At 40.0% G+C, this 12,674-nt stretch overlaps 1 protein-coding gene across 1 annotated transcript in view; it reads left to right on the top strand.

Annotated features, from left to right (window-relative positions):
• The first annotated feature begins 6,072 nt into the window (after positions 1-6,072).
• The window catches only part of mtnr1aa (melatonin receptor 1A a), a 32,492-nt gene continuing 25,890 nt past the window's right edge, over positions 6,073-12,674 (top strand). Inside the window, exon 1 of the mRNA XM_010729290.3 lies at positions 6,073-6,574. Within this exon, the coding sequence (XP_010727592.1) occupies positions 6,391-6,574 (184 nt within the window). The 5' untranslated portion in view covers positions 6,073-6,390. The remainder of the gene's footprint in view (positions 6,575-12,674) is intronic.

The following is a 12,674-nucleotide window of genomic DNA, read 5'->3' as shown; positions in this document are numbered from 1 at the left end:
AACAATCAGTGTATAATCCAGACAGCTCAAGTTCTGATCCGCTGTTTGCACAGGATGGGTGCACAAGACAGTTTTTAAATGCAGGTCGAGGTTCCTTGTACAATATGCAAATATCAAATACCTCAAATATCAAGTCAAATCAAACAGAATGAACGAATGAATGTGTGCACAGTCATTCATGGGAATTACAACGAGAGCACCCGGATGTGTACAAAGAGACTCTAAGCTGATATTAACACCGAGCCACCTCAGCCGTCAACATTTATTCTCCACAGACAAAGCAGACATGGCAAAAAAACGTTTGTTTGAGGTGGCCGGGTCACAGCAGAAGCAGCAGGCGTGAAAACTAAAGGCGAACATTCCTGCTATGCCAATTTGAGCTGCATTAAACGTCCTGATGACATGTTTCATTGTTGAGGAAACATTCTGGCTGAGTTGTTGTTTGTTTACAACAACATACCAAATGAGTGTTAATAGAATCATGTCTATATTTCAGCTGAGATGTAACAATAAATGTTCAGAAAGACATACAAAGGAAGGAAACTGTCATTTCTTAAAGGAACATTAGTCACGAGGAGAACTCCTCCCGGCTGTGAAAACACTCGTCGTTGGTGACTTCAGGGGAGGTTCGTCAAATCTGAGAAAATAATTCACATAATGAGTGATGTCATCAGGAGTCATCAGCTTAGACTTTGACACTGTTGTCAATTTATCCATTTCAGATTTGGCAACTTTTAAACATCCCTTTAGCAACATTTTTTTTTCCCAAGCTATTTTTAAGGGCCAGTTGCTGATATTTGTTAATGAATTGACCGTGTTCAGTGAGTCGGACAGAGCGGCAGCTCGTTAATCGGCAGTCATCAGCCAGACAATGACTGAGCAGTGAATGTGTCTAATGGAGCTCCTAATGACCAAACATTAATCCCCGCTGCTAGCTTGAGGAAACTCCCTAATATTTGTTCTAACTGAAATAACTATTTCAGTTGCTTTACTTTTTTTTTTCACTTGATGTGTTCATGTCCAAGAGTTATTCAGTGATCTATAGCCTAGCCAACGCAAGCATAGCAATAATAATATATGATGAATACATGGTGGATTTTGGGGAAATTTCAATATTTTATTCATGAGCAGATCTCTGTGTGTAATGATATCATGTGTAGTTAATGTCCAGTCAAAAGCATTTATCTCAATTTTTTTAATTTTTCAGATAAAGTGAAGCGTGTTTATATGTGTTAATTCCTCTACTTGTTAAGCTTGAACAGCGATTGCCACAAAGCTGAAAACAGGGGATTATGTTTTCATAAAAATATGCTTTTCGCAGGACTGAGACGTGAGCTAGTTCATGGCATCATCTAATTTGAATATAAAGCTTGTGTTACAAACTGGAGGTCTAAAAGTTAGAGGAAAAGTAGGATTTAGGTGGACGTCGGTGGACGTATCACAGCCTCTATTATTTGTTGATTATTTCATTTGTATCTTTTAAGTCCTCCGACTTCATAAAAGTTCAGGGGTAGCCCTTTAAAATAGGCTATATGGAAAAAAAAAAAACATTACCTTAAGTTTTTAATTTGATCAAATAATAAAACATGTCAAATGCAGCGGAAGTCAGTGGAAAATAAACTCTCTAAAACTCTCTCTCTCTCTGTCTCCATTCACATTAGAGTAAATCAGTTCCTGTATTGGCATGTGTTTGTGCATTCACTGTGAGAAAACATGTGTGTATGTGCGTGAGAGACAGAGAGAGAGAGAAGAGACACACACACACGCAGAGACCACTGACCCCAATAATCCTCTTTCTACCAGCGTACACATCTCTTTCCTGGGTGGAGCTCCGCTGTTGTCATGGCAACGGGCCAAGTGGTGGTGGTGGTGGAGGAGGAGGATGGAGGGTGGAGGATGGAGGATGGAGGATGGAGGTGGGGGCAACAGCAGATAAAAGCAAACACTCTTGTTTCTCTGTGGGATGTAGCGATGACCAGTGAAGCAGCAGAGACATGCCGGGGCTGTGTCGAGACCGCACTCATTACATTACTTCTGTCTCCTCTCCTTCATTTTGCTGACAGTCCTCTCGGCACCCTCCTGTCCTCATCATGGGTGAATCTGCCCTTTCCCTCCCCCACACACAGCACTTCTCTCCCACTCTCTTTCACCCTTTCCCTCTGCATCCCCTCCTTCCCCCACAAAACTCATAACCGCACTCTTGAACCCGTTCCACTGATTGGTTTGCTGAAACCACGCTGAACGCTCTACATCTTCACTGTCTTTTTTTTTTAATTTTCTCTCTTTTCTTTTGCCAGTGAAATTAAGAGCTGTCTTTGTTCGTCTCTCTCCCTCTCTCTCTCTCTCTGAGTTCAATTCACTTTAAAAATCAAAAGAAGCTTAATTGGCATAAAATACAAAAAGTGCTTCTGTCGTAATCTCTTACCTCGGATGTTTTTCTACTCAAGAAGAAAGTGGCAATGTGACAAGGAGCGGGCGTTCTTAGGTGCATTATCTCGTTTACTCTTTAAGACCACTTCAGCTAAAGTAAACCCTTGTAGCACCAGTGTGCTTCCTAAAAGCAAAGAGAGTGGAAACAAAACACAGTATCCCCTGCAGATCTGTCCCTCTCCCGCTCAGATGCCTCTTCATTACTTGTCTTGGGTTACATGTGCTACGCTCGCTCCTCCACCGCTGGAATTACTGATTTATAAACGGGCTTCAATTATCTATTAGATAAAAGTCTCGTTGCTCTGGATGCTTATAAAGGCACAGCAGGGAAAACGGTGAATCGTGGGCTGCAACATGGGATAGAAAGTAGATCCAGGAACTCTCAGCTACTGATTTACAAGAAGAAATAATGTGACATGTATGATTAAAGTGAAATCATCATTACTGAGAAATCAGTGGATAAATTATTGGGTTTTGGTTTGACCTGAGCACTCATTTATATCGTCAAAACTGTATTTACCAAAAGGAAGAAACACAAGCTTTATTAAAGGTTTATTCTCAAGGGGATGTGAAGTCATCTGGATTACAAAAACTACTATTATGCTATTACTCAAAAATATTTCTCATAAAATGATGATATATAAACCTTCAGAATGTGGACTACTAGTTTATTAATTGTTCATTTATTAGCAGTTTATTTATAAAAGGTTATCGAATAATAGCAACGACTCTTCGCTGTCATGCATGTGATCATTATTATTTATCTACCTTACTCTCAAACTTGGAGCAAGCTGAGCAGTTTCACCTGCGTCCTCTAATTACACAGAATCCCAAAAATCCCAATTCAAATGCTTAAAAATCAATAAACTGAAACTTTTTAACAGATTTCTGGGCTAAAATTTCCTCTTCTGTGCACCAAACTGATACACGGGAATGGCTATAGACAGATATCTGCATATAAATGTGAAAACGTTGATCGTCGGATGATAGCTGATTGGTTCCGTTCATTTGCTGCAACAAAGCATGATGTTCATTTTGTAAATTCTGGTTTATATATGAAGATTAAGAGTTTGGGTATGTTTTCGGACATAGTCATCAAACTGTCAAACTATGGTCATTTCTGACTCTGCAAAACCGAGAGAGGAAGCGTCCACGACGACAAACTTGATGACGTCAGTGAGGTTTACGTTGTATTTCAACCTGTGTGTGTCACCTCTTTTTCTCTCCACCTGGACTGTTTACCTGTACGCACCAAAAGCCTGCTCAAACATGGAAAACCAAAATTCGTTCTGCATTCATCTGTTTATAAAGATTACGGTATTCATGAGTCACGTGTTGGTAAAGACCACAATCCCTGACTTGCAGTGGGAGTGAAAGGGGGTTTAATTTCAGCAGATCAACATTTCACTTTCAGTTAGTCATGTAAGCCACAAAATACTCTCTCCAATACATTCCCCAACTGTACATGTCGAGTCACAGGCAATTTATGCATTTGTGCAGCTTTAATTAAGTATCTAAAATGTTCCACTTGTTCTACTGATGCTGCTAAAGCTCTTTTTAATGATCAAACCACACAGAAATGATTGAACATCATTAAATGACAAAGATTCAGTGCACCCTTTCCTCTCGTCCTCTCCCAGTGCTCATTACTTACAATATGCTTGCTGCATACTGTCTCACTAAATGCAATAATTATTCCAAAGTAGTCATTTTTTTTTCTGCCAAGTTATTTAAATGTGCGGCAGGGCTTTCTATAATGTGTTTGAAACGTACTGAAGATGACAGCGTTTGTTGATCAATCAGCAGAGCGGTTCAGTGTGAAGAACCTAAAATGTAATATGGACGAACTGTGATAAATAATGATCATATTTGTAGCTTCAAATTATATGACAAAAAGCAATGATGTGGAGGATGAAGGAAGAGTTCAAAAAGGCAGCTCTGGACTATTATGGCTAATAATTTTGTGCTGTTGTTGAGTAGGAACATAATAAATTGAGTCTCCTCAGAATAAAAGTCGGAGCTCGATCAATATGCTGCACATCCAAATAAGTGAAATGATAGAGAGAGATGTTCAAAGGGAAGTTCAGAAGATATTTTTGAACTATTCTTTTTTTTTTTTTATTCCAAAGTTGCATTACTGAGAGCCACAGCTCCTCGTATTATCTGATGATATTTCATATCGTAATATTTATTTAGGGATTTGTTTTGGAAAAAATCCAAATAGGTCAGAGCTTTTCAGAAATTACAAGCTTAGAATTGACAGCTGCAGACGTATTTTTGAATGAATGTATGAATGTAACAAGGCCAAGTGTTTTTTTTTTTTGTTTTTTTGTTTGGCAACACAAAACAGCTCTGAATGAAATGAATGCCTTATAATAATAAGGCCGCAGTCTCTTTGTATACTTCTGTACTATACTTTCTGTGTATGTGTCACGACTACAGAGTGACTGCACATAGATAATGTCCTTTGCAGTGGCTGTGAAATATGATGATTGTTGTAAATAAGCTCAAAGCACACAGTGTGACTCAGGTCATCGACTGAAACTTCACATTTTCACAAATTGCACAAATATAAAAAATAAATTTGTGTAAAAATCGATCAGGATTGAGCGACGAGGCAGTTTTGTATCCGTGATTTATTTATTTATTTATTTTTTCAGATAATACTTCAGCTTTAGATCTCAAGATCTAAAAATAAAAAAATAGATAATAGATCTGAAAATAGATCTAAAAATGATTCAGATAATCACTTTTTGGCTAACTTGCAACTATAACCCAAAGTACTTCCCAATCACTGATGAGGCTTCACAACTATGCACTGCTTCATTTTTAATTCATCCTGTAATAAAAAGGGCAACAGAGCTAACTCATTAGGATGACTTGAGTTCTGTCACATTAGACAGGTTAATCGATAGTCTCTCTCAAATGTGATATTTCTGCAGCATCCTCCAATTTGCAATAAAAAAAAACTGTAAATGTGAGTTTTCATCATTTATTATGACAAACTGTCATTTCCTGAGACCGCTCAATAGGCTGCAGAAGTGTGTCCATGTGTGTGTGTGTGTGTGCGTGCGTGTGTGTGTGTGTGTGTGTGTAGAGGGGGTGGGGGTGACCCATTTAATGTGAACATCGTTAAATAACAACAGAATTATGGAAATGCTTTGTATAGAAACTCCACCCATTGTGCTCAAACAAAACAATTTTATTAGTATTTCAGTCATTTGAGTGAAGCTATTGTTATCATTTTAAGTTATAAAAAAAAATGATTCAGTGTTATATCATATAAAAAAAAATTTTTTATGTGGGCAAAACAACCTAGCTACATCAATCTGTGAATTTAAAGACTCATTATTATGTTTCAACATTGATGTGGCTCAAAGAAGAGTTGTTGTGGGCTTTTCCCCTCCCCTGAAACATTAACATGAGAAAACATGAATGATTCTTCAAAATGATAATGAATGGGGCTGCTGAAATAAACCAAAGCGAGCCACCACAAAGCCATGAATGAACACGCATCCGGCAAACTCAAAGAAGTAGGACGCTTTCCGAGCCATTTTCATTTGCTTTTCCACCTGTCGGCCACCAGGTGACAGTGTTTCTCCCTCAAAATAAAAAGCGCTCCGCTCCTCTCCGGACTCAACATGCATCACATGCTGCGGCTTCATGTCACACATGCGTACCGACAAAGTGAATGGCACACGGGCGCATAAGTGACACCAGAGGAAACCAGAGGAAGGAGAAGACAACCAGAGCTGATTCGAGACAGCTGGAGAAAGTCCACGAAGGGGGGAAGAAGAAGAAGAAGAAGAAGGAGAAGAAGGAGAGAAGATGAAGATGAAAGGCACGGGAGGCTGTAGTATCCCAACACCGGCGCCTCCGAGATCCAGGCTTTAAGGACGCACTGGGAGTCACGGCACGTTGAAATTTGGGTCCGTCGTGAAAGTTCAGCGACTGTATACAATGGTTATAAATGGGTCTCACCTGAACAGCTCCTCGCCGGACCCCACTGACACCGTCCTGAACCGCCCGCCGTGGGTTACCACAACTTTGGGGTGCTTCCTCATCTTCACTATAGTTGTTGACATCCTGGGCAACCTTTTGGTCATCTTCTCCGTGTATCGGAACAAGAAGCTGAGGAACGCAGGTGAGTCAAAGTCAGAGGGGGGGTGAAGTGTGCGTGCGTGCGTGCGTGCGTGCGTCTGTACGTGTATGGCGACGGAGCGGCGCGCGCGTGATTAAACTCAACTCCTGTGCTTAAAAACAAAACAAAAACTCCTGTCACGTTTTTTTTTTTAATTGTAGGTCGACACAAATTTAGTTTTATGAAGTGAAAGTGCGTCCTGTTGTCATAACAAAGTATTATTGTAAGTGATAAAATATAAATATTTCGTTTTATGTCGAGTTTGTTACAAATTTGAACCTCCTGCTCCTCTCGCGAGAACACACAACCATGCCAGGTTGTTGTTGTTTTTTAAAATTGTTTCCCCCTCATTACATTACATTACATTACATTACATTGCATTACATTACATTACATTACATTGCATTTAGCAGACGCTTTTATCCAAAGCGACTTACAGAGGAGGACATAAGCTGACAAAGGTGTAAAGGAGCACAGAGTAGTTCAAACTTTTCTTATCACTACACAAACTTGTATATCTTTGCTCTGAACTCCATAACATGTATAAGTAGAGTTCTTCAGCACAGCTGCTGATGGTAACTGACAGATCAAAATAGACCTCCGCTTGCTCTAACCTACTTCTGAAGCAGACATAATTTCACTGACCTACGCCAAGTACAAGGGCAGCTAAGCAGGCTCAGAGGAGAGCAAAGCGGCGAAAGAGAAACACTATAGCAATTATTGACACAGTCTGAAGCCACAGGGAAAGCCCGGCGCTCATCCCACCACTGCTTAGATTAATGCTTCCCGGGCTTTTACCACTTTTGATGTTACTCCAGCCATGGAGATTTAATTTCATAACAATAATGACAAAAGAATTTTTATGGTATTACCAGGTCCATGATGAAACGTGTGTGTTATGGGATGTAGATTAAATTCAGCAACCCCCACCCCCTTACCTCCAGAGCTTATAATTTAATAGTCAGAGAAAAACCCAAGAGGCTCGTGTCGTGCTGAGGTATACACACACTAACTGGCAGCTACACAGTATTTCTGCTGTCATCATTTGGAGGTTGTAGTGGGGTGATTTGCTAAATACACTCCTGACATTACCATTTCACTCACCACAGAAATGTTAGGGTCAGAATAGATTTCCATCATGTGGCTAGAGAGCCGAGAGAACCCCAGCGAGGAATATTAAACGTTATCTAGGCTGTACGAGGATATGATTGCCTCTTACTGAGATTCCTGTGAGCTCCCATTGCTTTATGATAATCTGCATTTGATATAGCGTGCTCTGTAATAGCTGCCCGGGATTTGTGTATTTTGATAGAGATGCTCACTAAACAGCTCCAGTCTAACTGTCTTCAACTAGTCTCAGGAGCTGCGAACGTACCTGTGTGATTTTATAAGTCGTGGTGTTAAATTGTAGAGCATGAGACAAGAGGAGAGATCAGTTTGAGGAACTGCATCTTTGAAGTTGTTCCCCTTTTAATTATTGCTAATCACATGTAAGGAGGTCATAATGCAGCAGCAGCAGGAATTTAATCAAGCATGTAGTTAACTTATATTATCTGCATATGCAACGCTTTAATGTTCCATTATGGTTGAGCATTACCGCCTTGTAATACCAATTTATTTATTCAGACCATTGGACAATTCATTTTTCTTTTCCAACCAGGCATCATGAGAAAAAGTCCAACGGTTGAGGATCAAACAGAGCTGATGAAAAAAAAAAAAAACATCAGCTTAATTGCATTTTGAGAAGCTGTCTGTGAATACTAACAAGTCCAGCATAGGCTGATGACGTGTTTTCACGCATCAACTCCATGCCTTTGAAGCAATTTGCTACTTTCCATTCAAGCTCTGAAGACGTGCATGCCTAACTTAGGGCTCTTACAATTTTCTTTTCAAAAAGCCATTGGCAAATCTTATGCAAATTGGCAGACATATTGATTGATACGAAAACTTTTCCATTCATACTTTCATCACCGTTGGAATGTTTTGATGATGGCTTGGCTGTTACAGTTTGTTTTACTGGCCCTTATCTGTGGGAATTTGATGCCATGGATGATTATTTGAACCACAAGTTTGACTTGGAGCGAGCACCTGTCGAAACCTTTGGGTTTTTTAACTGCCACATTTTTCTGTCCACAAAGAATTAAATTTCCTGTACAGATCGAACCACCTTTATGGAAAAAAAAAAAACAAATGGGCATGAATTTTCTTGGCATGAGCTTAACACTGTTAGAAATTGCACAGCAGTCCAAAGACAAGGAGATAAATTAAATAATGGGTAATGAAATATACTCAGTGACGAACCTGGCAGGCGTTGTGGACTCATATTGCAGGCAGCAGCAGCAGCAGCAGCACTGCTGTCTCTGCACAGCCAAGCCCTCCGTCAGTGCACGAAATGGCCATTGAAGGAGTGAGCTTGAAGCCAGCAACACATGGTGAGCAGTTTGAGCTGCACGGTTGGACACAGAATCAGTGCTGTGAGCTTAGCTCAATGGCAATAAATCATCTTAAACGTACCTGTTCTGTTGTAGATAAAGGAATTTTTCAATAGAAAAAGAAAAAACAAACAAAAGATGCCAACGAGGAATAGCCACAACTGTTTCAACCTGTTATTGTGGGACATTAGCTCATGGATTAATGCGTGAAATTGTTTTAAGTAGCTTTTTAAATACCAAACCTGGCGGCTCTATGCTTTTCCATTCTCTAGTTTGTCTTTTTTTCTGGTACAGAAACACTCTTAGCTTCTCAGCTATGTGTGTAAACCAGATCCATATATCTCAGAGAAGACAATATGCTGATTTGAAATGCTGTGGAAAAAAAAAGGGGTTGAATTTTAAAGTGGCATGGTGGCAAATGGAAAATCTGAACAGTCATGGATGGCCCAAAAAACAGTCAACGGTCTTCACAGGACAACAATGGCATCATGCTCTTTTCCACTCATGTGCTGTCAGCTTGAGTTAGTGAGTGAGAACAAAAGAGAGGTGTATTTTTTATTTGATCTGTGTCACACCATCTCTGCTGATTGTTCTCGAGGCAGAAAGCTTGACAGGTTCAACAGCAGAGGAGGTTTAAACAGCGACTTACCTACTATTGTTCCATTTACAGTCTGAAGTGACAGACTCATACCTTGGTGCGCTGAGTTCTCCTGTTGCAAAACAAAGCAAAGAGCTCCACTTTGGAGCGGGGCTGCCTGTTTTTGAGTGTGACATACAGTTTATCCCTTTTTCAGCACTGCATGGCTTGGCCGTGTGCCAGCAGAATGTTATTTCCGATCGTTCATTACACCTCTAGTATCTGTTACAGTATTTTTGCTCTCAGTGTAATGAATACTTTGAGGCATTTATGCAGAATTAAATGCTATTTGCGTGTGTCTCCAATTAAAATGAGCGTTTTAGGTTTCTAAATATCCATTGGCTTTGTTTGGAGATTCTAAATGGAAATTGGCTCAGCACTGTGGAGCTTAATAAAGAGGCGACTGTGAAAAGAAAACAAATCCCCTTCTGTGGATGTTGTACACTAGATGTTGATTTCGCAGTATCCTGTTTTATTTTCATCATGAGGAAAGCCATTTGAAAGACTTGTTTTGTGAGAAACTCTAATCCTTTAGATCTGGCTTTTAGAGGGCCACACATATCAAGAGCGCAGTAGCGTGATGGGAATGATGGGAGTTTTCTCTGGTTAAAGAAAGAATGCATTTGATTCTCTTAAAGATTACTGTATTTATTTTAAACATTTGGTTTAAGATCTCTTTGCTGATAATGTTTAACTTACAGTATCTGAAATACTTTGCCGCTCAGATTTTAGCTCTCACACAATATCATTTTCTCAATTCATGTGCTCAGGAACCATCTGCACCACCATATGCCTGAATGGCTGTGTTTACTACTCATTGTACTATCTGAAATTGTGTGTTTCCACATGACCAAACACCAGTTCAAAAAACTTTGCCTAGATGGATTCACAGAGAGGATGCGCGTTCGAAAAGGTGGCAGGCATTGTCAAGCGACGGTTCATAATGTATCCTTTCAGCAGCGGTATCAATATCGGGCTGCTGTATCATGTGTTTCCACCTCCTATGACAGGGCTGCCTCTTTCTGAACCCTGCTGTGGCCCCCTTGGCTCACACCACTACAGTTTCACCCACAGCGGCTGACGGACAGGAGTGTAGCGTGCATACCAACTTTTCTTATTTTGCTGTTCTGGTTTATTTCCCACATTGTTGTGGACGTATCAAGCAAAAGATGGTGAACTTCACCACATTATGTCACACTTCTGAGTTTGCTACTACTAGAAGTCTGTTTTCACATGCACATTCTACTTAAGGCAGAACATTTTTTTGTGCTTACATATTAATCCTCAAGATTTCAGTCCTGGTTGATTTGGTGCCAGTTGAAAGCTTTTAATTTGAAGCAGCAGCAGTAGGATGTTCTATTTTCATGAGCAGTAACTTGTGCAAATCGAGTGAACAGTAAATTGGGAGGTTTGTATCAGTGAAATAAAATTATGGTAACACTTGATTACATGCATGCGTCCTTCATCCAGTATGGTAATGTCGGGGTCCGCCACTAACAAATAAAGCAGTAACTGCAGAATATAAATACATTGACTGCCTTGAACACACAAAAATCCTATCCATAAATGCATCAAAAATGGTCTTCAAGCTTATATTTTTGAAATGAAAACATTTGTATACTAGATTCAGACTCGATTTTTCAATGGTGAATTGATTTTGAATCAGCTAATTGAACCTTTTTTTGTTAGAAAACCATATTAGATACAAATTATGAATCAACGCAAAGTCTTTAAATGTCACAAACCACTTAGTGGAGTTGAGTTAAGTTTCTCCTGATTTTGTGAGACAGAGTCATAATTTCTGTAAAGTACAAGAGTATTTTTAAAGAGTTCAAGTGGGCCTCAAAGCTAAAGTTTTGAAAGGGGCCCTCGATAATTGAAGGGCACAGGTTAGAGAGTTGGCCTGCATGCTGAGGTTGACGTAAGAGGTTCTTTGCTGTATCTACTATATGTTTTTTGCCAAGACGTTATCAGATTATCCTCGTAATAAAATAAACACAACCTCGGAGCAGTCTCATATTTTGTGCTTTCAATCATGAGTGAAGAATCCGCCTTAAATTCGATACCATCGTGAGTATTTATCCCAGATTTCATTATAATTCAAAGAAAAACACAACGTAATGCAACCATGAATGTAATAAAGCACCGTTATTTAATTAAAGCCCATATTTGGCTGATGGTGCCCAAACACTCCTGCTGTCTTCTAACAGGTATTTGAAGGTGTGGGTTGATAGGTGCTCATTGGGCTTGTCAGTTTCTGTGGCGATTGCTGTGATAAGTATCAGAGCGGCACAGTATGGTGGAGCAGCTTAACCGTATCACACCTGGAAGAAAAAGGGCTCATTGGCTAGAAAACACGGACTAATTGAGACCCACAAGAGCCAGCAGGTCAAGACTTTGCAATTAATTTATAGTTTGCCCAAGCTGAATAAATGAACATTGAGTGGGAGAGGATAAGGATCTCCTTATTTTACTCATGAGGCACTTAACTCTCAGCTAAAGATTAGTTAATGCCCCTGCTGTCAGCCAAGACACGAAAAAAAGGAGCACCTGCTAGCGACCCCCAAGGCTGCTTTGCACCTGATAACTTGCAGTCAGCATTAACCGTTTCTTTCAGTATTCCTGTGTGTCCTCAAACATGTAAAAGACTTAATACGTTTTCATTAATTACGCCCGACTTGCATATCTACTTTGTACAGATTTCCTGTCAGAGGGCTTTTTGGCTCTCATAAGGATTAAAACTCAAACATGAGATCACACAGATCTAATTAGGTAGAAGATATATGCGCGGCTGTGGTTCCGCTGTTGGGATTGTGTGCATGATGTTATCATTGTTTGTGCTGCCAACCTCGTCCAGCTTGTTTGATGCTGCCTTTTACTCTTAGACGCAGCATGGGAGAGAGAGAGCGAGAGAGAGAGAGAAAAGGGTTCACAACAGTCGATGATAGTGGAGATAAAGAGCAGCAGATTGGTGCGAGCCTGTCACACAAAGCAGGCGTACAGTGAAAGAGACAGGCCAAATGTTTTTATCATG

This window comes from Larimichthys crocea, chromosome X (assembly GCF_000972845.2).
Source record: "Larimichthys crocea isolate SSNF chromosome X, L_crocea_2.0, whole genome shotgun sequence".
Taxonomy (NCBI): Eukaryota; Metazoa; Chordata; class Actinopteri; family Sciaenidae; genus Larimichthys; species Larimichthys crocea.
Note: the sequence above shows the minus strand (reverse complement) of the source record. Positions and strands in the feature narration are given on the sequence as shown.